Genomic DNA, 26,729 nt, shown 5'->3' with positions numbered 1-26,729 from the left:
TGGTGAGGCTGTGGAGACACAGGAACACTTTTACGCTGTTGGTAGGAATGTAAATTAGTTCAACCATTGTGGAAGACAGTAGGGTGATTCCTCAAGAATCTAGAACCAGAAATACCATTTCATCCAGCAATCCCATTACTGGGTATATACTCAAATGAATATAAATCATTCTGTTATAAAGATATATGCACACGTATGTTTATTGCAGCACTATTTACAATAGCAAAGACATGGAATCAACCCAAATTCCCATCAATGATAGACTGGATAAAGAAAATATGGCATATATACATCATGGAATACTATGCAGCCATAAAAAGGAATGAGATCACGTCCTCTGCAGGGATCTGGATGAAGCTAGAAGCCATCCTCCTCAGCAAACTAACACAGGAACAGAAAACCAAACACCACATGCTCTCACTCATAAGTGGGAGTTGAATATTGAGAACACATGGACACAGAAAGGGGAACAACACACACCAGGGGGGCCTGTTGGGGAGTAGGGGGTGAGGGGAGGGAACTTAGAGGATGAGTCAATAGATACAGCAAACCACCATGGCACACATATAACCTATGTAACAAACCTCCATGTTCTGCACATGTATCCCGTTTTTTTTTATTATTTTTTAGAAGAAATAAACTAAAAAAAGAAAAGTAAGGTCAGAAATTGACTTGGATACTGAAATCCAGTTTAAGCTTTCAAAGGTTTTCTAGCAGGAGAATAACATGATTAGGTATGTGCTTGAGAAGGATTAATCACCAAAAGACTTTATGCTAACACTAGGATATTAAATATTATGGCAACATTAAAAATAATTGAACGTAATACTTTTAAACAGGAATGGACTTTTAGAACCAATTCTTTTCTCATCTGAATTGAATTTCAGCAGCCAAATTCAATGGAGCTGGCTTATCATACATAAGAACAAACTGTGTCATTTGAAAGACTGAAAAAGAACACATTTGTCAGTTTTCCTGAAGACAATACACGTTTTCATTCAATTCAATAAATATTTACTGCACTCAGCAATAACCTAGTTGCTGAGACATCTTATTCATGAAGATGAGTAAGATAGCATATTTCTGTATTCAATTGCTCCAGAGAACCATAGGGCCTAGTAGGCAAGACAGACATCTAACAGTTCTTTTTAATAAACGTGATATATATGAGCCATTCTTTGTGCTCTATTTCAAATCTTGCCTTTCTTCCAAATTTATGCTGCCTAGTATATGCTAACACTTCATTCCTGAGTGCTTTTATCTGATTTTATGGTGAAGAAAGAAATGATACTTTCTTCAAAACAACAGCCCTATGTTAAAAAAAAAAAAATAGATAGTGGCTAAGGAAACAAAAGAAGTTAATTTAACAGTTACTACTAAAAGTATTAAAGAGAAAAAGAGTGGCCAATGGGGAAAAAAGAGACAGAAACAGAGGTGGAGGAAATAAAATGAATTCCCATGCCAGGCAATCCCAGAAGTCACGCAGCTCCCAACACCACTCATGCCAAAGTATGCCTAGTACCATCTTCTTTCAGGATCAAAGTTCGGTTAACACCAGTGTCAGTAAAGGAGAGGAAAATAGGGAAGAGGAAAAAGATCAACATGTGAATCTGATCAACAAGACACTACTCCCAAATATTCACATGTAAAGCTTTTTGTAAGACTGCAAATTAATTTGACTCTACAACATTTAAAAAGAAAGATCCCAAGATAAGGGACAGGACAAATGGAAAATCAATTATTTGTCAAGCCTCTATTTCATCCTGAAACATTAGTGAAGAAAAAAAGCCACTTGTTCAATGTATTCCATTTTCCCAGTTTTATGGTATCTGAAAAAACCTCTTCTAAATTTTAGGACAAAAAAATTAACCATAAATTATTATTTTAATGTTTATACTAGCTAAACTGTCAGTTATTGGTATACCATATACATGACACAATAGTTGTAGATTTATCATTACATTTTTATATATTTACATATATATATAAAACACACTTTTTAGTATACTAGAATAAACACGTGTACTGCAAAATTATGTGGATGTTTACATTATACTCATTTTACAAAACATAAAGAATAATTTTAAAATTTTAATCATTTTTAAATAATTACAAGTTTTTTAACTGAATGAAAAATTCATTTTAATATAAGTGTTTTGTTTACAAAACCTTGGTATGCACACAATTAATTACAATATTTCTTGTATAAAAACACACAAACCAAACTGCAATGATGTGTTTCCTAAGACAGTTTCCAGAAGCACAGTACAGTGAAAAGTAGCAATTGCCTAAATGTATCAACATCATATACTGCAATGATAATTATATTTCAAACACAGGCATATAAAGTTCCATTCTTTCCAAGGGAAATGCAGTAACATTAAAGCTAATAAGTGGTAGACAAGCCAATGATAGAATGCCACTTGAAATATAATTCAATTAATTATCTATAATACTGACCCTATGAACAAAAATTAAAGTAATCCCTGTCCAAAATATGACTTCTTTAAAATAGGGACAAAATGAAAATATTGAATGAATATAAATGCTGCATCTAAATGGGATACAAATACCACAGTGAGAAAAATAGCTGATGCAAGTGCAAAAACATATATATATATATATATATATATATATATATATATTATTCCTATTTTGTATTTATTGAAATTCGACTGACTTCTAGCTTGTTGGAACATTTTACAGTTTCCTTGTGACCAGTTAATTGCATTTAGAGATGATTTAGTTTTAACTAAACTAAAATGGACTAGATGCTTTAAAAAAATCTTCAAAGAAATTGTATATTGCATATAACATTATTGAGGTCTGTATATGTATTTATAAATGTGATATTAACATTAACATGAATTCAACTGACATTCACTTGGGTGCCAACTATGGACACAAGGATGCTCAAGGGCAATGAAAAATACAAGGCAAGTTCCTGTTTTCAACTAAAAGAAAACCTGATTACTGGCACTGTCGTGTATGACCCAATAGCAATCAGCCCCCATTGCCACCTCCCTCTAACATATTCTCCTATCATATGGAAATCCCAAAACTGTATACTCAGCACTCTCTTGAGCTAGGTTTTGGGATAAAAATTAAGATCTGTCAATTAGATGCAATGTTTAGAGATCTGGAATGTGGAAATGAGGCAGGGACCATATTCTTGCTAATTTGGGCATACTAGTCATACAGTATAGTCATACTGTATGCTACTAGTCATACAGACATTATTTATTTTGTTCTGTGGTGGATCTTGCCCTTTGTCCTAGCTAAGAGGCTTTTGCAGCAGCAGCTTCCCAATCCCTGGAAGCCTAATCAGGGCCAAGTCTGCCAATGATATTACAAACACTTACTAATAGAACACTAGAGCAGTTCTATTTCCAGTACTAACCCCTAACTGATATTATAAAGTTTTGCTTTTATTTATTTATTTTTTTTTTTTTTTTTTTTTTTTTTGAGACGGAGTCTCGCTCTGTCACCCAGGCTGGAGTGCAGTGGCGCAATCTCGGCTCACTGCAAGCTCCGCCTCCCGGGTTCACGCCATTCTCCTGCCTCAGCCTCTCCGAGTAGCTGGGACTACAGGCGCCCGCCACCACGCCCGGCTAATTTTTTTGTATTTTTAGTAGAGACGGGGTTTCACCGTGGTCTCGATCTCCTGACCTCCTGATCCGCCCACCTCAGCCTCCCAAAGTGCTGGGATTACAAGCGTGAGCCACCGCGCCCGGCTTGTTTTTATTGAATAAACTAAAGAATTAACAAATTTAATGGAGTTTCACCTGAAATTTTCAGATTCTCAATTAAGCCACCCCCTACACATCTCTACTGGGAAATTAGTTTGACATATGCTTGCATGTCTTGATGAACTGAATTTATTCATTTCAGTTTGAGTGTTTCATGAACTGATACTGAGAGGACAAGTAATAAATCTTCCACAATCAGAACTAAGGCAAGTCTCTTTGAATAAAAGAACTCAAATCAATCAAAGGAAGTCTGGGAGCCCTGAACTATACCTACATGAAGCTAAATTAGGCTATCATTCATTGAGACCATACCATTTCAAATGGTGGTTTTTAAAGTAGTGATTGGTTGAAAGCAGAATACTATATTTAAATTTTAGTCAATTCTTTTCAACTCAAGCAAAACTACTAACAATCTTTAAAACTTGATTCAAATTCTTAATGAGTGAATTAGCAGACAAATAAAACATCAGAGGCCATGGTAATAACCATATCCCATATATTATTTCTTTAAAATATAGCCTATTGTCTTCTCTATCATTCTAATTTTGACCACATATACCACTATCATTTTCTTTCTGCCAAATGGAGCAGAAACACACAAACAATATCAATCCCAAATAATAGGTTCTTCAGTCTTAGTGATTCAAAATAGTTATTTCTAAACAAATCCTACGAGAGGCTTCATATAACCTCTTTGTACTTTTTAATAAAACATGATACTAAACTTAAACAAACTACAGAAAATCATGTTCTATTAATTAAATACACTCATCTCTTTGGGAAGAAATAAAATATTAACTTCTCTTTCATTCACTAGATGTTCACTACATGGAAGATTTTAAATACACATTTCTTCAGAGTGTTTAACTTAAAACACAAGGGACATGCAATTAACATCTAGGCCTCAGTAATGCATGAGGGAAATTCTGACCCTGGAACACATATCTCAAAGTACATTTCTGTTTTCTTAATTTATCTCACACCCTATTAGACTGATAATTTTAATACTGCAACTCTGATGTTTAAAGTAGGCACTGTGGGAGAAGAAAATTTTAATAAAAATAGGATAAAACTCTTCTGCTTAAAGTAGATTGCTATTTGAGACTGCTTTTGACTGAGGTAGAACAATTTGGTTATACATTTGCTATGAAATGCAATAGGCCAAAGCAAGTATCAACAAAAGACATACACCTATATCTCACCAATATTAATGTGGCAGCAGAAAGGACTAAGAGAAATTACACAGATCAATTTAAAAAAAAAAGTTATTCTGAAATATAAAATAAATATTGAGGGAGAGAAACTAAATGTAACATAACACCTAATATTATTGCCTTACATCATTATAGAGCATTATGGTTTATTTGAAAGAGAATAGACACATTATCTTACATAATACAGTAACTTTGTGCACTTAGAAGAAAGCAATTTTTCTATTTTAAACATGAGGAGGAAACAGAAACTAAGGAAAGCTATATAGATGAGAGACTTTGTTTTTCAAAAATAAATAGTTTCAAATAAATATAATAATCTTTTTTTGATTCGAGTAGACATAGAAAGGGGTAGCTTTGGGCAATTTTTCTTTTATCAGGCCCTCAATAAAATGCATCAACACCTCCCCGATAAAGCCACCCAATATTCAAATAATTAAAGTAAAATCAGGGTACTTTCTATGCCACTAAGAATTCAAGACATGGCTCCTAACCCAATTTCACACCATCCAATCACATTGCCACCTATTAATTTCTACTTATGTTTAAATTAAGTAAAATTAACTATTAAAGTTAAAAATTTAGGTCAATTTGAATTCAAGATGGCTAACTAGAGCCACAGACATCTGCTCTCTACAGAAGCAAGAACCAAAATTACAAATAGATTCTCATACCTCAAATAGAACATCGAGGAGAGAACACTAGAGTTTAACAGAGAAGTCTCAGGAAACACCAGGGGCAAACAAGGTACAAGAAGCAAGAGACCAGCTCAACTGGGATGAGCTGAAGACTCAGCGGGTATAGGTATTACAGAAAAAGAGTAAGTGAGAGAACTTCAACTGTTCACATTCCCACCACAAACTGCTGCAATCTGAAACACTGGAGAGCTCCTTTATCCACATGACCCCTAACACTAGCAAGGACAGAGATCTGAACATCCCATAAGGGCCTTGCACCAGACAAGAACTTGTTCTGGGTTACTCACCCCAACACAGAGACCTAAGCAGCTACAGCTGGGTGCCACTGTGAGAGCACAGCCATCATAGGTCTACATCCTGCCCCGGGAATGACAGTCCCAACATCTACACATCCTGGGTGCCCACAGACATCTCCCTGTGTCCCCCAGAAGGCTACAACAGCACAGAACTGGCTGAACCCAAAGGTAGCGCCGGGTCCCTAGTACTCTAGCACACAGGAAGTATGTCCCAGGGAAAGAAGGATAGAGCACATCAAAAAAGCAGCCCCTGAAACAAAGGATACCAAGGCAAGCACCTTCCAGAGCCTAAGAACTCATTGTCTGGGACCAGGAGAAGTGACCCCACCACCAGTAGTGGCACAAACTCTATGCTTGGCCTCACAAGCAGAGTGAGATCCCCTCCCACTGGCAGTGGTCTCTGTGCTCAGACTCACAAATAGAAAAGTGAGACACCTTTTGCCCTTCTGAAAACTGCTGCAGGCACGGCCAATACAGTAGCCAGATGTCTGCCTGTATGGGGCTGTGCATGGCAACTATGCCCCACTGGCAGCATAACCTCTGTGCCCAGGCTTGTGTAAGGTCAGGATCCCTCCCCACCTCTGCATGACTCTGCAGTGCTGTTGCCATAGAAAGCAGGAGAGCCTGAGAGCTGCATGTCTGGGCTGTGTGTGGGAACCCTGTACTGTACCTACTGACAACACCAGCATACACCTGTTGGAACCCAGAGGGTCATCTCACCACTGCTACTGCCATCACTCATACCGCAACACCTGCTTAGGGATCTGAGAACACAATCACCAACCTGGACCACCGCTACCACTACCTGCATGCAAGAAAGCCATATGAAGACCCAAAATCTGCCCTGGAGCCCAAGATCAGGCATGCTCGGCCCACCACTGCCACTATGAAGACCCAAAGACTTACCCACCTGACATCTCTATCACTAGGAAAAATTCACCACAGCCTCCACTAATAACTGTACCCTAAACCACCAAGAAAACAACAGATACCACTGACGCTGTTTACAGCTCAAGAAATCATACAGAGACTATGCTACCACATGCACCCAGAATAAAAGCCAAAGGGCCCTTCCCAACCAACACCACTAATGCGTATTCAAGAAACATTCCTCCCCTATGAAAGCAAATTCAAAAAGTTGGAAAAAAACAAACTATTATGACAGATATACAGATATCAATGTAAGAACATAGGAAGCATGAAAAAGCAAGGAAATACAACACCTTCAAAGGAAAACAGTAATTCCCTAGCAAAATATCTCAATCAAAAGGAAATTCACAAAATCCTGAAAACACAATTCAAAACTGTGAAACTAAAGAAGCTCTTTGAAAGACAAAAAAATTACAAACAAATAATAGAAGGAAGTCAGAAGAACAATTTGGGATATAAATGAGAAATGTATGAATGATACAGATATCATAAAAAAGAACCAGACAAGAATTCTGGAACTGAAGAATTCCTTGAATGAAATACAAAACACACTTGAAGCTGTCAATAACAGACTAGACCAAGCAGAGGAGAGAATCTCAGAAATTGAAGACCAGTCCTTATTTAAAATGATTCAATCAGAATTTAAAAAAAAAAGAACAGAGCATACATGATATATGAGACACCAAAAAGTGACCAAATATATGAATTACCACTACACCTAAGGTGAGGAGGAAAGAAAGTGATTCAAAAATCTACTTAACAAAATAATAGATAAAAACTTCTCAAGTCTTGAAAAATATTTAGACAACAAGATACAGATGGCCCAGGATCCCCAATAAGATATTCTCCATGGCACATTATAGTCAAACTGTCTAAAGTGAATCACAAAGAGGAAATTCTAAAACCAGCAAGAGGAAAGCATCTAATCACTTATAAATGAGCCCACATCAGACTAACAGTGAACTTCTTAACAGAAACTTTATATACCAAGAGAGAATGGGAAGATATATTTGAGGTACAAAAAGGGGGAAAAAAAGCATAACCAGTAATATTATTTTTCATATATAAAAAAAATAAATTCTCTCACAGACAAGCCAAACCTAGGGAATTCAAAACCACTACACCACTATTGCAAGAAATGCTCAAGGATGTCTTAAACCTGGAAGTGAAAGGACAGCAGTTACCACGATGAAAACACATGAAAATATAAAACTCACTGAAAAAGCAAACATAAAAATGAAAAAAAAGACTAAATTGCTACCACAACAGAAAATCAGCAAACCACAAGGACAACAACAAGGACAATAAGAGAAAAAGAAAGGAATAAAGAATATACAAAACAGACCGGGCACAGTGGCTCACGCCTGTAATCCCAGCACTTTGGGAGGCCGAGGTGGGCAGATCATGAGGTCAGGAGATCAAGACTGTCCTGGCTAACACAGTGAAACCCCGTCTCTACTAAAAATACAAAAAATTAGCCAGGCGTGGTTGTAGGCACCTGTAGTCCCAGCTACTTGGGAGGCTGAGGCAGGAGAATGGCCTGAACTTGGGAGGCAGAGCTTGCAGTGAGCTAAGATCATGCCACTGCACTCCAGCCTGGGCAACAGAGCAAGACTCTGTCTAAAAAAAAAAAAGAATATACAAAACAACCAGAAAACAATGAACAGTTTGACAAGAAAAAAAAACTCACATATCAATAATATACCTGAATGTAAATAAGTTCTCAAATTAAAAGATATAGATTGAACGGATTTTTTAAAATGTGACCTATGTGCTTCCCACAAGAAATGGATTTGATTTCCTTCTATTTCGTTGAGGTTTTTTTCTTTCCCATCTATGTTCATCAGGAATGTTGGCCTGTAGTTTTCTTTTTATGTTATGTCCATGTCTGGTTTTGGTAACAGAGTAATATTGGCCTTGTACAATGCATTAGTGATAATTGCCACCTCTTCAGTTTTTAAAAATACTTTGGGAAGATTGGTATTAGTTCTCTATACACCTGGTAGAATTCTACAGTGAACCCATCTGATCCTGGGCTTTTCTTTGATGAAAGAATTTTATTTTAAGTTCTGAGATACATGTGTAGGATGTGCAGGTATGTTACATAGATAAATGGGTGCCATGGTGGTTTGCTGCACCTATCAACCCTTCACCTAGGTATGAAGTTTAGCATGCATTAGCTATTTTTCCTGATGCTCTCCCTCCCCTAATGCCCCCGACAGACCCCAGTGTGTGTTGTTCCCTTCCCTGTGTCCATGTGTTCTCCTTGTTTAGTTCCCAATTATAAGTGAGAACGTGCGGTGTTTGGTTTTTTGTTCCTGTGTTAGTTTGCTGAGGTTAATGGCTTCCAGCTCCATCCACGACCCTACAAAGGACATGATCTCATTCCTTTTTATGGCTGCATCATATTCCATGGTATATATGTACCACATTTTCTTTATCCAGCCTATCACTGATGGGCATTTGGGTTGATTCCATGTCTTTGCTATTGTGCTGCAATAAACATACATGTGCATGTATCTTTATAATAGAATGATTTTTATTCTTTTGGGTATATACCCTGTAATGGGATTGCTGGGTCAAGTGGTATTTCTGGTTCTAGGTCTTTGAGGAATTGCCACTCTGTCTTCCATAATGGCTGAACTAATTTACATTCCCACCAACAGTGTAAAAGTGTTCCTATGTCTCCACAGCCTCGCCAGCATCTCTTGGTTTTTGATTTTTGTTTGTTTTGAGATTAAGTCTCCATCTCATTCTTTTTATTAAGAGTTTCTCTAACTAATGGATGTTGAATTTTCACAAGTGCTTTATTGGTACCTGTTGCTTTATTTTAAAAAGTTATTTTAAAATCATTCAGAAAATGGCATATATATATATATAGGCAGAGAGACTAGGGCAGAAGCCCTAGTTTGTGTGTGTGTATGTGTGTGTGCGTGTGTACAGACATATATATGTGTGTGAGTGAGTGTGGGTGTGTTTGTATGTATGTATTATCCAAATGGACAGATAACAGTCCTTTGGTTATTATCTCTCTTCTGCCCGTGTGTGTGTGTGTGTGTGTGTGTGCACATGTGCGTGTAATATCTAGATAGATAGATAGATAGATAGATAGATAGATAGATAGATAGATGATAACAGTCCTTTGATACCTTGCATAAAGCAAAACCTTTATCTTTTTGATTTTCCACAAGATTTATGTTTTTAAATTTTTTCCAATTTTTATTTTAGGTTCAGGGGCACATGTGCAGGTTTGTTACATGGGTAAACTGCATGTCATGGAGATTTACATAGTACCCAATATATAGTTTTTCAGTCCTCACTCTACTATCACCCTCTACCGTCCAGTAGGTCACAGTGTCTATTGTTCCTTTCTTTGTGCCCATGTGTACTCAGTGTTTAGCTCCCACTTGTAAGACAGAACATGCAGTATTTGGTTTTCTGTTCCTGAGTTAATTGGCCCAGGATAATGGCCTCCAGTAGCTCCAATTATGTTGCTGCAAAGGACATGATTTCATTAGTTTTATGGCTGTGTAGTATTCCATGGTGTATATGTACTACACTTTATCCAGTCCACTGGTGATGGGGATGTAGGTTGATTCCATCTCTTTGCTATTGTGAATAGTGTTGCAATGAACATAGACACACATGTGTCTTTATGGTAGAAAGCCTCATACTCCTTTGAGTATATACCCAGTAATGGGATTTCTGGGTATAATGGTAGCTCTGTTCTAAGCTCTTTGAGAAATCTAGAAACTGCTTTCCACAGTGGGTAAACTAATCTACACTGCAATCAGCAATGGATAAGTGTTCCCTTTTTCCATAACCTTGCCTCTGGTTGTTGTTGTTGTTGTGGTGGTGGTGGTGGTTGTTGTTGTTGTTTGTTTTTTGTTTTTGAGACAGAATCTTGCTCTGTCGCCCAGTCTGGAGTGCAATGGCACGATCTCGGCTCACTGCAACCTCCATCTCCTGGGTTCAAGCGATTCTCCTACCTCAGCTTCCTGAGTAACCGGGATTACAGACACGTGTCACCAAGCTCAGCTAATTTTTGTATTTTTAGTAGAGACGGGGTTTCACCATGTTGGTCAGGCTGGTCTGGAACTCCTGACCTCGTGATCCGCCAACCTCAGCCTCCCAAAGTGCTGGGATTACAAGCGTGAGCCACCGCGCCCAGTCTGTTTTTTTGTTTTTTGGTTTTTTTTTTTGTTTAACTTTTCATTAACGGCCATTCTGACTGGTGTGAGGTGGTATCTCCTTGTGTGTTTGATTTGCATTCCTCTAATGACTAGTAATGTTGAGCATCTTTTCATATGCTTCTTGGCCATGTGCATGTCTTCTTTTAAGAAGTGTCTTTTCATGTCCTTTGCCCATTTTTTAATGGGGTTGTTTGTTTTTGCTCATTAATTTATTTAAGTTTCTTACACAATCTGGATATTAGACTTTGTCAGATGCATAATTTGCAAATATTTTCTCCCATTCTGTAGGTTGTCTGTTTACTCTGTTGATAGTTTCTTTTGCTGTGCAGAAGCTCTTTAGTTAGATGTCACTTGCCAATTTTTGTTTTTGTTGCAATTGCTTTTGGAGTCTTTGTCATGAAGTCTTTGCCAGGGCTTACGTACACGATTGCATTTCCTAGGTTTTCTTCCAGGGTTTTTACAGTTCTACATTTTACATTTAAGTCCTTAATCCATCTTGAGTTGATTTTTGTATATTTGAAGTTTGTTAAAGTCTAGTTTATAATTTTTTTCCAATTATGACTCATGTTTTTAGTGTCCTAAGAAATCACTGTTCATCCAAATGTTGTGAAGATTTTCTTTGTTTTCATGTAGAAACAATTACTTTTTAAAATTGTTTTATTTTCTCCTGTGTATGAGCTTGGAAAGTATATATTCATTATTCTTATTTTAGTGATACACTAAAAATTACTATATACATCCTTTATTTGTTAACATATAAATTTGTAATTTTACAACTTTCTTCACTTTAGAATTGAGAACTTTAAACCATATTAACACAGTACACACCTTCCAAAATTAAGCAGTATTACTGATGCAATTCTAGTTTTATAAATAATCTAAATAAGAGACAGCATTACTGTTTTTTAGGTCTATATTCATCCAGACTTTTCCCAAACTTTTATCCCATATATTGAACTTCATTAACTGCTACATCTTTGTTCTTTGTTTCTCCTTGAGAAAAAATTTTTATATACTTTTCTTGGTGCTGTACTGCTGAAATTCAATTAATCAGTTTTTGTTGTGCAGAAATTACTTTCTGCTTTTTAAAGATAACTTCACTGGATATGAACCTAGGTTGGCAATTATTTTCTTGCAGCACTTTGAAACATGTTTCTATTCTTCTTGTTTCCAATTTGGTCTTTTAAGGTAACACGTCTCCCCTGCCCCTTGCTGCATTTGAGATTCTGCACATTCAAGTTGGTTTTACTAATTTCACAGAAACATGTCTAGAAGTCTAGATGTGATTTTCATTGCATTCATTTTACTTGGGGTTCTTAGAGCTTCTAAAATATGTGAATTGATGTATTTTCTCTTAAATATTGCTTCTGCCCTAGTCTCTCTCTCTGTGTCTTTAGGACTCCAATCATCTATACCTATATTAGAATTTCAGACCTATTTACTATGCCCCATATATCTCTTATGAACTTTTCTGCATTTTCTATCATTTTGTTCCCTTACTATTCAGAGTAAATATTTTCTTCTGTTACACTATTTCTCTCAAAGAGAAGGACTTTCAGAAAGATAGTTTAAAGAGCTCACCAGATCCTCTTCCTAGCACAACCCACCATTATTCGGTTTGGTAAAAAAAAAAAAAAAATTATTGGTAAAAAAAAGAAAAAAAAATTTATTGTATCTGGAAACTGTCCTAAGGGCCCAGGGCAAATAAAAATGTATTTATTCCATTACCTCTCACCATATACAAAAATCAACTCAAGGTAAGACTTAAATGTGAGACCTAAAGTTATAAAAATACTAGAAGAAAACCTAGGAAAAATTCTTCTGGGCGTTGGACTAAGCAAAGAAATTATAATTAAGATCTCAAAAGTACAAGCAACAAAACAAAACAGACAAATGGGACTTAATTAAATTCAAAAGCTTCTGGGCCAGGTGCGGTGGCTCATGCCTGTAATCCCAGTACTTTGGGAGGCCGAGGCAGGCAAATCACGAGGTCAGAAATTTGAGACCAGCCTGACCAACATGGTGAAACCCCGTCTCTACTAAAAATACAAAAATTAGCCAGAAGTGGTGGTGCACACCTGTAATCCCTGCTACTCAGGAGGCTGAGGCAGGAGAATTGCTTGAACCCGGGAGGCAGAGATTGTAATGAGCCGAGATCACGCCACTGCACTCCAGCCTTGGCGACAGAGTGAGACTCTGTCTCAAAAAGGCAAAAAGAAACAAACAAACAAAAAAGCTTCTGCACAGCAAAAGAAAAAAAATCAACAGAGTGAACAGACAACCTGCCAAATAGGAGAAAATATTTGTAAACTATACATCTGACTGATAAACAGAATTTACAAGGAACTCTAACATCTCAACAAAATAACAATAATAAGTTCATTAAAAAGTGGACAAAGAACAAGAACAATCATTTTTCAAAAGAAGACATACATGGCCAAGAAGCATATGAAAAAAAGCCCAACATCACTAATCATCAGAGAAATGCAAATTAAAACTACAATGAGATATCACCTTACACCAGTCAAAATGGTTATTATTAAAACATCAAAAAATAACAGACGTTGATGAGGTTGTGGAGGAAAAGGTGATGCTTGTACACTGTTGATGGAAATGTAAATTAGTACAACCTTTATGGATTGCAGTATGGAGATTTCAAAAATAACTAAAAAACAGAATTACTGTTCAAGCCACCAATCACACTACTGAGAATCTACATGAAAGAAAGAAATCATTATATTAAAAAGATACCTGCATTTGTATGTTTATTGCAGCACTATTCACAATGGCAAAGATAAGGAATCAGTGTACATGCCCATCAATGGATGAATGGATTTTTGAAAATGTGATGTGTGTGTATACACACACACACACACCCACACACACACCCACAATGGAATACTATTCAGCCATAAAAAAGAGGGAAATCATGTCTTTTGCAACAACATGGATGGGACTGGGGTCCATTATGATTAAGTGAAACAACTCAGAAACAGAAAGTCAAATACTGTGTGTTCTCATTTATACGTGGAAGGTAAATAATGAGTACACATGGACATAGAGTGTGGAATAATAGATGCTGGAGACCCATGTGGAATAATAGACACTGGAGACCCAGAGGGTGGGAGGGAAGTTTGAGATGAGAAGTTTCTTAATGGGTACAATATGTATTATTCCCATGATGGTGACACAAAAAAACCCAGACTTCACCATTATGTAATATATCCATGTAAGAAAACTACACTTATACCCCTTAAATTTGTATACATTTTTTAAAGAAATACTTATTTAAGACAATCTATTAAAAATCTTGGCATCTGAGTCACAAGCTATTCCCATCCTGCCCCCTCCCAACTCAGTTGTCTGAATCTCCACTCTAGACAGGCATAGTCAAAAAGACACAGTTTCCTCTCACCCTTGCTTTCAGTACAGGGCTACAGATTCATCCACAGAGGGGCAGGCCCCTAGCTTGGTATTGCAGAGGCTCTATTCCAGGAAGACAGAGCTAAAAGACTGGGGCTCCCTTCCCCCAATGAGCCCCAACTTGTAGAGCAGAAGGTGTGGCAGGCCAAGAATAGGAGACCCAATTACCCATACGCCAATTCACTCAAACAGTGAATGTTCTACAACAGAAAAGGCAAGCTGAGATGATCAGGGGCTACCATGCCCAGCCAGCACCCTACTTGCAAAGTAGGGGTATCATTCTGGCAGGAAGCAAACTATAGTCTCTACCACAAGCTCCACTACAGTTGTGCAAGATTGTGCTGAGAGGGAGAGGCCTTATGAACAGAGAGTTCAAAAGCTCTACCTAAGGAGACTGACTTTAACTGGAATAAGGCATGAGGAAATTGATGGCTAAGGGCATTGTCAAAAACAATGGAGATCTGGAGAGTGATCAGCTAAGAGAATGGTAATTTTGTAAGACTGGTAGCAACAAGTAAAATAGTGGATCAGCTAGCAAAAAAATCAAACAAAGAGACGGCTAAGAGCCCTCTTGGGAGTCTGAGAATGCCCCAAAGATTGGCAAAACCCTAATCCTGCTAAGAGGTCCAACTTTAATTAAGTTAGACTATGGCACAATATATGTGCTACATTATTGTTTAAAAAAAAAAAAAAGGAACAACTAGGTAGCAATCAGTGAATTAGCAGAGGCTAAAAATTGAGTGAGATATCAACAGAATTAGACCAACCAAAGCTTAATGAGATCAGGGAACTAGACAATCAAAGAGAACCCAGTTAAAACTATAGTTATCCCAGACAGCAATAGAGACTATACACATGATGGAGAAGTGACATAAGTGGCAACACGCTGCAAGGAAAATAGGTTTCACTGAACTATTCCAGCCAATTCACTGAACTACTAAAAAAAACCCAAGACAGAAAAACCCAAAAGGTAGAGAACGAATCAGTATTCAAAGTTAATACAAAAATTATCTAAAATGTCCAATCTCAAAAAAAGTTACAAGACATGCAAGGAAATAGGAAAGTGTGACTTATACAAATGAAAAAGAGGATACAATAGAAAACTGCCTTTGAATGGGCCTATGTGCCAAACGTGGGAGACAAAGATTTCAAATCAGCTAGTATAAATATGTTCAAAAAACTAAAGAAAAACATTTTTTAAAAACATAAGTAAGACAATATCTCATCTAATAGCGGTATCAGTAAAGAGATGGAAATTATTCTTGAAAAAACAAAAATTCTGGAATTGAAAAGTATAATAACTATAATAAAAAGATTACTTGAGGCCAGGCGCAGTGGCTCATGCCTGTAATCCCAGCACTTTGGGAGGCCGAGGCGGATGGATCACGAGGTCAGGAGATCAAGGCCATCCTGGCCAATATGGTGAAACCCCATGTGTACTAAAATACAAAAAATTAGCCAGGTGTGGTGGCACGCGCCTGTAGTCCCAGCTACGCGGGAGGCTGAGGCAGGGGAATCACTTGAACCTGGGAGGTGGAGGTTGCAGTGGGCAGAGATCACGCCACTGCACTCCAGCCTGGTGACAGAGAAAAAAAAAAAAGAAAAAGAAAAACTCACTGGAAAGCCCCAAAAGTGAAATTTGAGTTGGCAGAAGAAAGAATCCACAAACTCAAAGATAATCAATAGATATGATACAATCTGATGAAGAGAGAGATAAAAGAATAAAGGTAAACACTGCCTCAGAGAAATGACTCAGACATGTAAAGGTAAGAACAGAAGAAAAAGGAGAGAAAGAAGGGAAAAATATTGAAATAAATAATAGCTAAAAACTTCTAAATTTGAAAAAAAAATCAGTCTACATATCCAAGAAGGTCAATGAACTTTAGGCAGTATAAATACAAAGAGAACCACACCCAAATGTATCATAATCAAAAGGTTAAAAAAGACAAAGATAGCAAGAAAATCTTTAAAGCAGCAAAAGTGTCTCATTATGTTTGAGGAAATCCAGTAAGATTAATATCTGACTTCTTATGAGAAACAATGAAGACCAGGAGGCATTTGGCATGGCATATTCTGAGGACAAAAGAAAGGCAACTAAAGTCTTTTTTTTTTTTTTTTTTTTTTTGTGAGACAGGGTGTGGCTCTGTCGCCCAGGCTAAGTGCAATGGTGTGGTCACAGCCCACTGCGGCCTCATCCTCCTGGGCTCAGGTGATCCTCTCACCTCAGCCTCCTGAGTAGCTGGGACTACAGGCATGTACCACTATGCCTGGCTAAATTTTGCTTTTATGTAGAGACAGTGTCTTACTATGTTTCCCAGGTTGGTCTTGAACTCCTGGACTCAAGCCATCCTCCCACCTCCACCTCCCAAAGTGCTAGGATTACAGGCACAAGCCACCATGCCCAGTCTACTAAATTCTTATATCTAGCAAAACTATCCTTTAAAAATAAAGCTGAAATAAAGACATGCCCAGATAAACAAAAACTCAGAGAATCTGTTGCTAGTAGATTAGCCTTACAAGGAATACTAAAAGAAGTTCTTCAGGCAAAAAGCAATTGCTACCCAATCATATTTCAACACAGCCCTGTGACTCCAATCCCTGACCACAGATGGTTAGACTAGTGGATTAATAACTGAACCAAAGACAGCCATCTAGAGGTAGCTCAAGTTTTCAGTCTTTGCAATTAACAGTCTTAATGATGACACAGGTCATGTGTAGTAAAATGTATGAAATTTGCTTTCTCCCTGAAGCCCAGCAGGGAATCTTCCAAGACAGTTTCTTGCTTCCCTTAAATTAAACACCCATCTGAGTGTCTCCGTTACTTGCAACCTAGAAGGAACAAACAAATATACCTGAAGAATGTTATATAATAATAGAATAAACAAGTGAAACTACAAAACCACTCTTGCAGATTTTCAACCAGAAAATATCAATTTCTATTTAAAGATATTTCAGCTACTTTGTCTTCTGAGTCTTTGCTTTCAAATATATTATTCTCTCCTTGAAGGACAGGAGCTATCCTTTTGCAATAGGAATGGAAGAGCCCCAGGCCTGTTTCTTAAGATTTAGAGTTCCCACTGTCCTAATCCTAATTTCAAGTCTCACTATGATTATGCCTGTAGTTCAAGCTGCTTTAACAAAGCACCACAGACTGGGTGACTTATAAGCAACAAAAATGTATTTCTCACAGTCCTGGAAGCTGGAAATCAAAGATCTGAATACTACCTTGCATGGTCAAATTCTGGTGAGGACTTTCTTTGAGCTGCAGACTGACAACTTTCTTTATATCCCCATATGGAGGAAAGGCAACAAGCTAGCTCTCTGGCCTCTTTTTTTTTTTTTTTTTTTGAGATGTAGTCTCGCTCTGTTGCCCAGGCTGGAGTGCAGTGGCGTGATCTCGGCTCACTGCAAGCTCCGCCTCCTGGGTTCACACCATTCTCCTGCCTCAGCCTCCCGAGTAGCTGGGACTACAGGCACTTGCCACCACACCTGGCTAATTTTTTGTAATTTTAGTAGAGACAGGGTTTCACTGTCATGTTAGCCAGGATGGTTTCGATCTCCTGATGTCATGATCCACCCACCTTGGCCTCCCAAAGTGCTGGGATTACAGGTGTGAGCCATTGCGCCCGGCCTCTCTGGCCTCTTCTTATAAGGACACTAATCTCAGTCATGAAGACAGCCTCATGACCTTATTACCTCCCCAAGTCCCTATCTCTAAATGTCATTACTTTGGGGATTAGATTTGAAAATATGAATTTTGGCGGTACACAGTATTCAGTCTATAATACTGTCCATCCATGCTGAAAGGGCCTGGTTGTTGTAGGAAAACCAACACTTCAGTGCTGAGTGTGAGTTCAATGATTGTCACTTTATTGACAGCAAGGATTGTGTGGATTTGTGTACTCCTAGAACCTAGCACCAGACTCAATTCCTAACAGGCCTTTAATCAAAATGTATTCAGTAAAATACTGAATAATTGTTTTCATTGCCAAGTAGAAGATAGGAAAAACAGAACATAAAACCTGAAACCAAACCACATATTAAATTATATAATCTAATCATACACATAGATGGAGACCTCATAAAACACTTGAGTAATAATTTTAAAAATGTGTCTACTATTCTCTTAAACTCTACCTACATAACTATCCAGCTCTTAATTTCAATCATATTTTGGATGTAGGATTTGTAGTTGATTCTTTTTATAACTTCCTGACCTCTGTAAGAATTAAATATATCATCTAATTTCATAATATATTAACAATCATTATTTTAAAGTTGTTTTTGATAACTCCAATATCTGAAGAGTCTATATGCCTATTGACATTTCTTGTTTTTTCTCGTGCCTTTTGGTAGAATGGATTTGTTTCCTGATATGCCAGTTAAGTTTGATTGAATGCTAGACACTGTATATGACAAATTATAGAAATCATACAAACCTCTGGATGATCATATCTTCCCCCATAAAACATTTACTTTTGTCTTGATGGGAAGTTAGGACAGGGGCAGACCCAAAGCTATGTTACAATGCTACATTCTTTGTGAGTAGAGAAAGTGTATTTTGAGTTCATTTAGACTCCTAGGGGCTTAGTCCTCTGAGCATCCCAATTGTGAAATCTTTACCAGAGCTCTTCCTCTTCAGTGGGCCTATAAGCTCTGCTTATGAATCAGAAAACATTTCAGGAGAACAGTAGTGGCAAATGTCAGAATTGTCACTCTGAACTTGCCTCCCCAACAAAATACTTGAACCCTCCTGTCCTTGCTGCCTAGAGATAGCTCTCTGAAACCTTCAAACATATTTTTAAAAATATGTCCTAGCCAGCTTTTCTAAATTGTACCAGTATAAGGTTTACTCTACAAAACACTAGTCCATCACTCACAAAAGCAGAAACTGTTTCTCTTCCTTTAATGAGACTTGCCACAAGTTTACCAAATTTATTAATCTTCTCTAAGGAAGAGCAAACTATAATCTAACATTTTATCATTATAGGTTCCCCTAAAATAAGATACTCTATGAAACAAACACATTCTTCACCCAAGTAAAGCACTAGAAATTAAACACATTTAATGCATTTGAAAAAAATCTTCCTAATGTTGACCATTGTTTATATTAGTCATATGTTATGTATTAGGAACTAAAAGAATGTTTTCTCAGTGCATATGAATAAGTTAGCTTTACTTTTTACAAAGATAATTTGTACTATTTGAACGTTTTGAAGAGCATAATAGACCTGTTGAATTTTGTTACTGTTTAAGGCTGAGTACAATCTCATTTCCTTATGCCCTTAGAGAGAACTACTTGAAAGCAAACATCTAAAAAACAATTTAATTTGCTACTTAAAATGATATGCTATCAAGTTAAAATCACTCTAAAGATAAGGAAACTGTATGAACAGTTAAAATTGGCTCATTATAAAGAATACTAACCCCCTTTCAATGGTATTTGAGGTAGACAAGCATTGAATAACTCTTTTTTTTTTTTTTTTTGAGACGGAGTCTTTCTCTGTCCCCCAGGCTGGAGTGCAGTGGCGCGATCTCGGCTCACCGCAACCTCCACCTCCTGGGTTCACGCCATTCTCCTGCCTCAGCCTCCCGAGTAGCTGGGAATACAGGCGCCCGCCAACACGCCTGGCTAATTTTTTGTGTTTTTAGTAGAGACGGGGTTTCACCGTGTTAGCCAGGATGGTCTCGATCTCCTGACCTCGTGATCCGCCCGCCTCAGCCTCCCAAAGTGCTCGGATTACAGGCTTGAGCCACCGCGCCCGGCTGAATAACTCTTAATTACTTAGATACTCAAGGAATGTTACCTCATTTGTTTAGTGCCACCCATTTTTTCCATAGAAAGTCCTCAAATAATTATTCCCAAAGCTGTATTTTATCTTTCGAATTGCTTTAAATTTTCAATAGATCCATAGATAATAAAAAGTTATCAATACTTCATATTTTCTGAGGAACTGAAGTTATATGTCACACACATACACACATACACACACACACACACACACACACACACACATATGCACACAAAGCTAAGAATCACAAGGCCCCATTTAATTTTTTTTTTTTGTAAGAGATGAAGCTTGCTCTTCCACCCAGACTGGAGTGAAGTGGTGTGAACATGGCTCACTGCAGCCTCGGCCTCCCAGACTCCGGTAATTCTCCTGTCTCAGCCCCCTGTATTACTCCATTCTCACACTGCAGATAAAGACATAACCGAGACTGGGCAATTTACAAAAGAAAGAGGTTTAAAGGACTTACAGTTCCACATGGCTGGGGAAGCCTCACAATCATGGTGGAAGGTGAAAGGCACGTCTGACATGGTGGCAGACAAGAGAAAGGAGCTTGTGCAGGGAAACTCTGCTTTACAAAACCATCAGATCTCTTGAAACTTATTCATGATCATGAGACCAGCACAGGAAAGAACTGCCCCCATGATTCAAATACCTTCCACCAGGTCCCTTCCACAATACATGGGGATCCAAGATGAGATCTGGGTGGGGACAAGGCCAAACCATATCATTCCACCCCGGCGCCTCCAAATCTCATGTCCTCACATTTCAAAACCAATCATGCCTTCCCAACAGTCCCCCAAAGTCTTAACTCAAAAGTCCATACTCCAGTCTCATCTGAGACAAGGCAAGTCTCTTCCGCCCATGAGCTTGTAAAAGCAAAAGCAAGTTAGTTACTTCCTAGATACAATGGGAGTACAGGCATTGAGTAAATACAGCCATTCCAAATGAAAGAAATTGGCCAAAACAAAGGGGCTACTGGCCCCATGCAAGTCCAAAATCCAACAGGGAAGTCAAATCTTAACACTTCAAAATGGGAGCAGTGTGAAGAAGAGGTGAGAACGAACCCCTGACCAACCAAAGCCCGTGTGCCACTGCATCCCACGTCCAGCGCCAACATGCTGCCGCCACCATGCCCAAGAGAAAGGCTGAAGGGGATGCTAAAGGAGATAAAGCCAAGGTGAAGGACGAATCACACAGAAGATCCACGAGGTTGTCTGCTAAACCTGCTCCTCCAAAGCCAGAACCCAAGCCTAAAAAGGCCCCTGCAAAGAAGGGAGAAAAAGTACCCAAAGGGAAAAAGGGAAAAGCTGATGCTGGCAAGGAGGGGAATAGCCCTGTAGAAAATGGAGATGCCAAAACAGACCAGGCACATAAAACTGAAGGTGCTGGAGATGCCAAGTGAAGTGTGTGCATTTTTGATAACTGTGTACTTCTGGTGACTGCACAGTTTGAAATACTATTTTTTATCAAGTTTTATAAAACTGCATACTTTTTTTTAAGCTATGTTGTTAGCACACAGAACACTTCATTGTTGTTTTTGGGGCAAGGGGCATATGTCACTAACAGAGTGTCTCCAAAGCTGGACTGATGTGGGGAAAACACCTTTCCCTTCTAGTTTTGAGAGACTTCCTCTTGGCTCCCAGGAGGAGGGATTCCCTGACTTTGACACACATGGCCACCTTGGCACAAAAGCCTTGTGCTACGGAAAAAAAATTCATTTCTATGTCCTCTTCTCCCTTTCCATCTTTCAGCAAAGACTTAACTCCCTTAAACCCAGACCACTACTGGGACCTGACCCCTAGTCATTGGTTACCAGCGTGTCAGGCAATCTGGACTTTCCAGTGATGCCACTGAGATGGCACCTGTCAAAAGAGCAGTTGTTCCATTTTGAGACTGCGGATCTTCAGATAAAATTCTGCCACTTTCATTTCACTTCCTGAAAGTCAGGGTCGGCTTGTGAAAAGTTGTTAAACAACATGCTAAATGTGAAATGTCAACCCTCACTCTAAACTTTCCCTGTTCAGAGCATCAGATGAAGACTTCATTGGGTTTTATAGTGGCTTTCTGATTTTTGGCAGTCCACCGAAGAAGGGCGTTTGAAAGTTGTTGTATACTGTTAACGATTGTCTGCCCATGTCCTGCCTGAAATACCATGATTGTCTATGGAAAGTATCTTTAATAAAGCTGGATACAGTTCGGCTTGGGAAAAAAAAAATCCAAAATGATCTCCTTTGATTCCATTTCTCACATCCAGGTCACGCTGATGCAAAAGGCGGGCTCCCATGGCCTTGCGCAGCTTCCACCCCTGTGGATTTGTAGGGTAAAGCTCCCCTCATGGCTGCTTTCATGGACTGGCATTGAGTGTCTGAGGCTTTACCAGGTACACAGTGCAAGCTGTTCATGGATCTACCATGCTGGGGTCTGGAGGACAGTGGCCCTCTTCTCATAGCTCCACTAGGCAGTGCCCCAGTAGGGACAATGTGCGGGGGTTCCGACCCCACATTTCCTTTCCACATTGCCCTAGCAGAAGTTCTCCATGATGGCCCCGCCTCTGCAGCAAGCTTCTGCCTAGGCATTCAGGCATTTGCATACATCCTCTGAAATCTAGGTGGAGGCTCCCAAACCTCAATTCTTGACTTCTGTGCACCCGTACACTCAACACCACATGGATGCTGCCAAAGCTTGGGGCTTGCACCCTCTGAAGCCACAGCCTGAGCCCTACATTGGCCCCTTTCAGCCACGGCTGGAGAAGCTGGGATGCAGGGCACCAAGTCCCTAGGCCGCACACCACATGGGGTCCCTGGGCCCGGCCCATGAAACCACTTTTTCCTCCTAGGCCACTGGGCTTGTGATGGGAGGGGCTACTGCAAAAGTCTCTGATATGCCCTGGAGACATTTTCCCCATTGTTTTGGGGGTTAACATTTGGCTCCTCATTACTTATGCAAATTTCTGCAGCCAGCTTGAATTTCTCCTCAGAAAATGGGATTTTCTTTCCTATTGCATTGTCAGGCTGCAAATTCTCCAAACTTTTATGCTCTACTTCCCTTATAAAACTGAATGCCTTTAACAGCACCCAAGTCACATCTTGAATGCTTTGCTGCTTAAAAATTTCTTCTGACAGATATCCTAAAACATCTCTCTCAAGTTCAAAGTTCCACAAATCTCAAGTGGAGGAGCAATATGCCACCTGTCTCTTTGCTAAAACTTAACAAGAGTCACCTTTGTTCCAGTTCCCAACAAGTTGCTCATTTCCATCTGGGACCACCTCACCCTGGACTTTATTGTCCATAATGCTATCAGCATTTTGGGCAAAGCCATTCAACAAGTCTATAGAAAGTTCCAAACTTTCCCACATTTTCCTGTATTCTTTTGAGTCTTCCAAACTGTTCCAACCCCTGCCTGTTACCCAGTTCCAAAGTCGCTTCAACATTTTTGTGTATCTATAGCAGCTCTCCACTCCTGGTACCAATTTGCTGTATTATTCTGTTTTCATGTTGCTGATAAAGACACACTTGAGACTGGGCAATTTACAAAAGAAAGAGTTTTAATGGACTTACAGGTCCCCGTGGCTGGGGGGGCTTCAGAGTCATCGAGGAAGGTGAAAGGCATGTCTTACATGGTGGCAGACAAGAGAAGAGAGCTTGTGCAGGGAAACTGCTTTATAAAACCATCAGATCTCATGAGACTTATTCACTATCATAAGAACAGTACAGGAAAGACCTGCCCCCATGATTCAATTACCTCCCACCGGGTCCCTCCCACAACAGTGGGGATTCAAGATGAGATTTGGGTGGGAACACAGCCAAACCATATCACCCCCCAAGTAATTGGTATTAGAGGCACATGCTACCATGCCTAGCTATTTTTTGTACTTTTTTGTAGATATGGGGTTTCACTATGCTGCCCAGGCTGGTCTTGAACTTCTAAGCTCAGGCAATCCTCCAGCCTTAGCTTCCCAAAGGGCTAGGATTACAGGCGTGAGCCATCATTCCCAGCCCAATTTAATTTATATGTAAAAAACATAAGGCAGAAATTATTATGGTTTCAGAAAACAAAGAAACTTGAAAATAGATATTTTATTTCTAAACTGTTTTACTGACCACACTCAAATGACAAACTAATGTATTAGTAATAAATACAAACTATTAGTAATTAGTAATAAATACAAACTAATTAGTAATTAGTAATAAATACAAGCTAATGTATTAGTAATACATTCAAAAAAAATTAAAATATTCAGTCCACTTCTGCTTTCTGCAACTCAAAGAGTTAAAGAAAACAGAAAAACTACCTTTCCTCATAACTCCCAAAATTCATTTTTTCATACAGATATACAGATGAAAGATCTGAGAATTAAACCAAGTCTTCTAATAGGTATAAAGGCTTATTTAGTTATAGGGTTTTTACTTGCAGAACATCTCAGCCAGGCATGGTGGCTCACACCTGTAATCCCAGCACTTTGGAAGGTCAAGATGGGATCATGAGGTCAGGAGTTCGAGACCAGCCTGGCCAACATGGTGAAACCCCATCTCTACTAAAAATACAACAATTAGCCAGGCCTGGTGGCACACACCTGTAATCCCAGCTACTCAGGAGGCTGAAGCAGAAGAATCGCTTGAACCCAGGCTGGAGTGCAGTGTTGTGATCTCGGCTCACTGCAACCTCCGCCTCCTGGGTTCAAGCGGTGATTGTGCTTCATGTCTCAAAAAAAAAAAAAAAAAAAGCAGCTCTGCCAATAGTCATCTTTGTGAAAAATACAGAAGTATAGAGCATTTAGTAATCAGCCCACAAATCAGAGTAAATTTGGTTAATAACAGAAGCAGACCTCCTTTCCACTAGATACAATAACTTTCTTAATAGCTTCTGTCTACAAAGTTGTGGCCAATGTTTGTTTTCTTTATAATCTAATCTAGGTATTAAAAATTACTTGCTATTCAGGTAATAGCATATTTTACAATATGCACTTAGATAAGGAAGAAATTAAGATTTTAAAAATGAAGTAGAACATGAAATTACAACCAGCATAATTAAGGTCTCTAAGACCTTTGGTCTCCAAAAAGGGTTTAATCTCATTATTAAAAGTAATATTAAAGCGAGCATACAGTAAAATGGTCAACTTTATGAAAGACATGCATGAATCAAGAGTTTATGGTAAAAGAAACAACCTTCCTTCTATTTGTAGTGTACTAATCATAAAAATAAGCTATTATTGATTATACTTTCTTTTTTCTACCATCCTCTTTTTTAAAAAAATTAAAATCTACCATTATAGTCCCAAGTTTCTGCTAATGAATTATCATGTCAGTCGTCACTCAATTATCACTTTCAACATTTAATCTAAATTATGTTCAGCACCTTGTTTTTTTCTTTCTTTGAAGTTCTTCCTTGAATTTAAAAGTCAAATTTTTTTTCAAGAAGAGTAAGTTGACGGAAGATGGAGGCAAAGATTAAATCAGGGGAAATAACTGATCAAGGATGCTTGGAATTCTTATGAATACAAATAGGCTATCAAGGTTAATGAGGTTCAACTTGAGTTTAGAAAAAGGGAAAAGTGTACTTGGTATTTTCTATGCATATACAGATTTAAGATCTTAGGTACAATTTAAAAGGTAAATTACACAAACTCAAATGTAGCTTCCTTCCATTGTTTTTTCAAGAGCCATTTTTACTGTTTTTCTCTAATGTAAAACAACTGCTTGAAATATATATTCTGGATCAACAAAAACTAATGCAATTAGTAAGATATAGCAAAGGTCCCCTTAAATACTGACAAATCTTCCAGAAATGGATGTGCTTTTAAGAAATGACTAGATAGCAAATATTAGCTTAAAAAAAAATAAATTTTTTACAACATAGTACTTCATTCAACAAATAGTAATTAAGCACCTAGTATAGGTAAGACTGTGGGAACACATAGGGACACAGAGATAAAACTTGGTACTTAACCCATTTATAATCTCAACAGGAATAGAAGCTTTAAATACATAAGTGGCTCCCAGAATGCCACAACTCTGAATTATAACATCAGTGCATGCTAGTAAGTGGCCCAGGGCAAAATCTGTGCACAGCAACATACCAAAAGAAAAATTAAACATAAGACTGAGCATCAGAGCAAAAGCATTGAAGACTGCTGGAATGAGAAGAGATGTCAGTTCAACACACCCCAGGAATCAAGACATAGAATCTAGCTGAAGTATACAGTATCTCTGGTTGTAAGGACTCGGTAAAAAGGGAGGTAGGAGGTTGAGAAATTCTACTATAATTATGAAAAACAACCCTTAAGACATCATTATTCTCTGATTCTGTGTTCATTAAGCAATTTTTTGGTTACTAATTCTAAAGCCAGAAAATGAGGAGATTGGTGCCCTGTATAAGAGAATAATGTTTTTGTATCTGTATAGGGCTCCCACAGGGTAAATCAGTGAAGTGGTACTCT

The 26,729-nt window shown here is 38.3% G+C and overlaps 2 protein-coding genes across 14 annotated transcripts in view; one reads left to right on the top strand and one right to left on the bottom strand.

Annotated features, from left to right (window-relative positions):
* Positions 1-26,729, bottom strand: part of CEP128 (centrosomal protein 128) — a 447,534-nt gene that overhangs the window by 305,189 nt on the left and 115,616 nt on the right. The window lies entirely within an intron of this gene.
* On the top strand, positions 21,416-21,764 carry LOC116484824 (non-histone chromosomal protein HMG-17-like). Its single transcript, XM_032753731.2, has one exon. The coding sequence runs from the start codon at positions 21,422-21,424 to the stop codon at positions 21,692-21,694; it is 273 nt and encodes a 90-aa protein (XP_032609622.1). The 5' UTR covers positions 21,416-21,421; the 3' UTR covers positions 21,695-21,764.

Source organism: Hylobates moloch, unplaced genomic scaffold (genome assembly GCF_009828535.3).
Source record: "Hylobates moloch isolate HMO894 unplaced genomic scaffold, HMol_V3 SCAFFOLD_16, whole genome shotgun sequence".
Classification (NCBI taxonomy): Eukaryota; Metazoa; Chordata; class Mammalia; order Primates; family Hylobatidae; genus Hylobates; species Hylobates moloch.
The sequence above is the reverse complement of the archived record's forward strand: the minus strand, read 5'-3'. Positions and strand labels throughout refer to the sequence as shown.

Bases quoted from the DNA above. Each gene is read 5' to 3' on its own strand.
- LOC116484824 (XM_032753731.2), top strand. From the start codon at position 21,422: ATGCCCAAGAGAAAGGCTGAAGGGGATGCTAAAGGAGATAAAGCCAAG.